Raw genomic sequence first — 5365 nt, 5'->3', positions numbered from 1 at the left:
CCCGTATTTTTGGAACCAGGACCGGTCCAAGAGTCCGGGGCTGGTTTCAGAAATACGGGGGACCCCTATGCTTTTTGTCCCCCCGTATTTTTGGAACCAGGTCCGGCTCAATGAGCCCGGGGCTGGTTATGCTTAGGAGGGGGGACCCCACGCCGTTTTTTTTTTTACTTTTTTTTTTTGGAACAAAATCGCATTTATGAAAATGCGCACATTTTCATGACTGAAAATGCGCACATTTTCATGACTAAAAATCGCGGCAAATCGCGGCAAATCGCATTTTTTGCCGCTAATTCGCATCTCATTACATATGCGAATTCGCGGCAAAAAACGCGATTTTTAAAGGTGCGATTTGGTGCGATTTTTTTTTAGTCTAAAAATCTCACCCTATTACATTTCGCCCAAGGTATTTACTATTTTTAGCACTTATTAAGAGAAAAAGAAAAGTAAAAAATATATATATATATATATACAAGAAGAGGGGAAGGAGAAGAATGAAGAGGAAAAATGGGAAGGGAGAAGAGGAAAAAAAAAAAAAAATTTTTTTTTTCAGGATAATAATTTAACCCCTTCCTGACACAGCATGTTTTTGCCTTCCTGACAGAGCCCTTTTTTTTTCAAATCTGACATGTATCACTTAAGTGGGGATAACTTTTTTTTGCTTTTACTTATCCCAGTGATTTTGAGATTGTTTTTTCGTGACACATTGTACTTCAAGTTAGTGGTAAATTTTCGTCGATACAGTCTGTGTTTTTTTGTGAAAAATACCAAAATGTCGGAAAAAAATGGAAAATTTAGCAATTTGCAAAATGTTAAATTTTCTGCTTGTGAGACAAATAATCATACCACTCAAAATAGTTAATAACTAACATAGACCATGGGTGACATTCTATGGGATGAGATCTGGTTTTTTTGGCGTTAATTAGACCACAAAATGGCGATATCGCATTTTTCCCTGAAATCGCCAATTTAATGGGATGCGCTAAGGGGCTGAAATCGCATAATATGTGCGTTAAGGTATGCGGAACAAAAGTGCGAGATTATTTCGCATTTATATCGCATCCAGATGTTTTCGTATAGGAAAGTATACAAATCGCTTATTTAATGCAATGCGTTTTCGCAAATCGCACTTTTTAGGTGTCTAATTATCGCACTTATTTCAGACCAGGTTCTGTTTGGCGAATTTGCACAGAACTCATTTTGGTCAAGTGCACACATGGTTAATTTCAACACAGGTGCCCTCATTTTCACTCACAAACACCCCTACATAAACCCCAACAGCATTTAGGACACCTGTGAGGGTTTGAAACATGGAGATTTTGCAGAGTGGTTTGGAGTTGATGATTTGTGATGTGGCCCATTTGGAGGAGCTGCGCAGGAGGGAGGAAGCTGCGCGCCAGATCCAGGTAGCCCCCCGACTACTGCGTACCCCACGTATGTATCGTGCTCGGCTCTACCTGGACTCCCTCTCGGATCAGCAGGTTGTGGGGATGTTTAGGCTGAACCGCATTAACCTGTTGGACTTATATGAGCAGGTGAGAGAGGATTTGGACCCTTTTGGGGAAGGCAACTATGCAGTGTCTGGGCTGCACAAATTAATGTGTGCCCTCTACTATTTGGCCACAGGCTCCACTCAGTCTGTGACCTCATGGGCCTTGGGGGTATCACAGGCCACTTTCTCTAAGCATTTCACTCAAGTGTTACTTGCTTTAAAGAAGTTGTGGCGGACATACATCAGATTCCCCAGTTCTGAGCAGGAGTGGCAGGACCACAAGTTGGCTTTCTATAGACTCTCAGCATTCCCTCGCGTGCTGGGAGCTATAGACTGCACACACATTGGGATTAGGGCACCGCACGTGCGGGGACACGTCTACGTCAATAGGCGTGGGCGGCACTCCCTGAACGTGCAGGTTGTATCCAATGCAAATTTGAAAATCCTGAGTGTTGTTGCAGGCTTTCCGGGAAACTGCCATGACGCCTATATTCTGAGACACTCAGCCCTCTGGAACAGATTTACCAACCACCAAATGCCAGAGGGCTGGCTACTAGGTAAGTACCTTTTAACATAATACCCTGTCTGTCCCTAATTGTACCTGCTGCAATGTGTGTGTTTCCTCTTTCACAAGCATATTGCTCTTCTACCATTGTGTCCTGTTTGAAATCAACACATACATTACCATATAAGGCAATCACTTCCTATCTGTGTTTTAGGTGACTCAGGATATGGTTGTGTTTCCTGGCTCATGACACCTTTGCGCACCCCAGAGGGCCCTGCACAGCACCGGTATAATGAAGCCCACATTGCAACCCGCAATGTGGTGGAGCGCACATTTGGCGTCTTGAAGAGTCGCTTCCGGTGTTTGGACAGGTCGTCGGGTACACTGCTTTACCACCCTGGCAAAGTAGTCATGATTATCCAGGCTTGCTGCATGCTGCACAACATAGCCCTGTCTCAACCTGCCTATGTGGAGGAGGAGCATGCAGCAGTCGTTGAGGAAGCCCAACCTACCACACCTCCGGTAGTGAGGGGTACGCAGAGGGGGAATCTGGTGCGCACACACATCATCAGCCGATACTTTTCTGGTAAGCACATGTGCCCTGTACTGCAAAATGTACCTGTGCTGTAAGTGTACTCATTAACTAATGTGTGACCAATACCATCTGCTTCCACCCACATTTAGCCTAATACACAGAGCCCAACGGATGCAGATGGTGGTGCTGACCTATCCCTTGCTGATATCTAGCTTGTAAGTACTTTTCAGACATGTATGAATGATGTATGCAGTCAAACATGTCTCACTGGTGGTGTGGAACTACACGTGCCAGCATGCCCTGACACACTCTAAGCATTACAGTCCAAACCATGAGTGTCAGAGCCTGCTGGAATATGTAGATGCACAACCTTTGCCAGCCAAGGAGATACCCCACACTACTTTAGTGCAATCCCATTGTCATATACCATTGCAATATTTTAGACTGCACACAATAATTGCTTAAAAATAATACACAAACACAATGGTATGCGGCTAGACATTTTTACTTCTGTATACTTTCTCAGACGCAATCTGCATTTTTGCAGGTGAAAAATAACAACTCTGGGGGCATGTTACAAGATGATTGGGAATGGGAAAAATAATGAAACATATGTAGGAGCTACCTTCTCCCAGCATCAGGCACCCCTACACCACTTCTAGACCCTGTACCAAGCCCACCACGGGTCCTAACACTCCGACGGGGTGGGGAAGTGGGGGAGCCACTTATTGGGGTGCTGGATACACTGCTGAGGGTGGATGCTGTGCCACCTCCCACATTGGCTTCCAGCTGCTGGATTTGGGCCTGCATAGCTAGTAAGGCATTAGTCTGCGCTGTGCATGATTGGGTGAGTGCAGCAATACTTTGCGCCAGGCTGCCAATATGCCTATTCTGCTCCCTTACAGCAGCAGTTAGCTCAGCAAGACGGGTGTCAATGCTGTTAGCAATGCGCACATGAGTGCCTACACCTACCCGTACACTACGTGCCATTTTCCGTAACTGAAGGAAGGTGTCACGCATGTACCCCTGGATATTACCTATTTGGAGGCTTTGGGAGGCCATGAATTCTATCTGTTTTTCCTTGAAATTAACCAAGGAGTTAGCTACTTGGGAAGCCGAAGCGGCTGTATGGGGTGTGTTGGTGGGTGGGGGTGGGTTGGGAGACACCCCACTTGGGGGAAGATCACTCTGTGACGAGGTCTGTATTTCTTCCTCTGCCGCAAAGGTGTCGACTGGTTCAAGAATGATGTCCATTTCGTCTAGCACCATCATTGAAGAATCTGTTTGGTTTGACCCTAGTTGTATAGCACCTGTGGATACAGAGAAGAGGTAAGTACTCATGCATATATAGGCCACACTGTCCTCTATACTGTTTTACATAGGGCTTGAGATGCTGGATGCAAATACCTAGGGGTGTTATGTACTTACACATGTACCCCGATACAGCATGTAACATTCACATTAATAATATGTCACATGCGTAGCTCAGATGACATTCATTTCCGTTGCAATGTAGCAACAGGAGTTGAATGTGGTATGAGATATTGTTGAGGTGACATGGGTGTGTGTACTGTATGTGTAATGGTGTGTTTTTTGTTCATTTACCTGCTTCCGCAGATTCTGCAGCAACGGGCCTTCTGGTCTTGGATGCGTGAGCACTTCGGGATTGACAATCTGTAGAAGGAAAGATGGCCAGGCATTATGGACCTTGCAATGGGGAAGCATTTTGTGCAAACAGGCATTGAGATGACAATAATGGACAATACCCTTTGGACAAGGACTGCTTTATTTCTTTGGCACCATTTTGTTTTGGAACCCACAGATTTTTCTGTGACATTAATAAAATTACACTATTGTACACATGACAACTATTGTATAATCTTTGCTATGTAGGCATGGCAGCTAAACCACCAGTACACCTCTGGGTTTTTGTCCACATACATGTTAGGCTGCTAGAAAGAATGTTACAGTGTTAATCAATGTGAGCAGTTGTGGAACAACAAGGCCCAGCATTATCAGCAATTTTAAAGGAGTAGCAGGCAATTTCTTGTGCATGACCTTGCTGGGCTATGTAGTTCCACAGCAGCACTTTACTTAGCATAACAATACAAGTGAACATTATAGTTATAATACATTAGCATGTATGTTTAGGATTGCATGTGGTCACACTTACCAGCTCTAGATGGCGTTTGTGGCCTATCGGTATCCGCCACGTGCATGCCAGGCAGGACCTCAGGGGGGATGATGCGCTTCAGCTTCACCTCATACGAATTGTAGCACACAGTGGTGGGGCTTCCTCCTCCAGTCTTGGTGGCCTCCTCCAACTCCATGGCCATTTTATTCTTCAACTGCCTTTTGATGTCGTTGAATCTCTTTTTCACATTGCGGACCAGGCGCTTGTGCTGACTCACAGCGTTCACCGCCTGGGTGATGTCCTTCCACATAGCCCTTTTGCGCTGTGCAGTGGTCTTGTGGTGAGATTTGCCAAGCAAACGCTCAAACACTGGCAGGATAGCCCGGACAAGTGCTGCATTTTCTTCATAGGAAAAACGCACCTTTCTGCCACTTTTGGTGCGGCCAGCTTCAACCTCCTCCTCCTCCTCCTCATTTTCAACACCAGCCATGTAGCCCTCCTCCTCCATGGCAGTGTCTTCCTCCTCCTCACCACCATCTGCCTCCACCTCTGACATGTGGCCCTCCTGCAGCTGGTGTGGGGTATGATCAAGGTCTTGGCTGTAGGATGGGGATGCCAGCGGATCCTCCACCTCCTCCTGCTGGGGCTGGACGCCCAGGGCCTGGTGTGAGGCTGCCCTTGCTGTGGCCATGCTGCCTGCCA

At 46.1% G+C, this 5365-nt stretch overlaps 1 protein-coding gene and 1 long non-coding RNA gene across 2 annotated transcripts; one reads left to right on the top strand and one right to left on the bottom strand.

The window, feature by feature from the left end:
- The first annotated feature begins 893 nt into the window (after positions 1 to 893).
- On the top strand, positions 894 to 5351 carry LOC146074313 (uncharacterized). The gene is made up of 3 exons (XR_014473407.1): positions 894 to 2744; positions 3755 to 3858; positions 4147 to 5351. It is a non-coding gene; the product is annotated as an uncharacterized LOC146074313 (long non-coding RNA).
- On the bottom strand, positions 3027 to 5365 carry LOC146074312 (uncharacterized). The gene is made up of 3 exons (XM_083182255.1): positions 4703 to 5365; positions 4135 to 4203; positions 3027 to 3839 (listed from the first exon to the last, which is right to left on the bottom strand). The coding sequence occupies exons 1-3, from the start codon at positions 5352 to 5354 to the stop codon at positions 3151 to 3153; spliced, it is 1410 nt and encodes a 469-aa protein (XP_083038381.1). The 5' UTR covers positions 5355 to 5365; the 3' UTR covers positions 3027 to 3150.

This window comes from Crinia signifera, chromosome 4 (assembly GCF_055691185.1).
Source record: "Crinia signifera chromosome 4, ASM5569118v1, whole genome shotgun sequence".
Classification (NCBI taxonomy): domain Eukaryota; kingdom Metazoa; phylum Chordata; class Amphibia; order Anura; family Myobatrachidae; genus Crinia; species Crinia signifera.
Note: the sequence above shows the minus strand (reverse complement) of the source record. Positions and strands in the feature narration are given on the sequence as shown.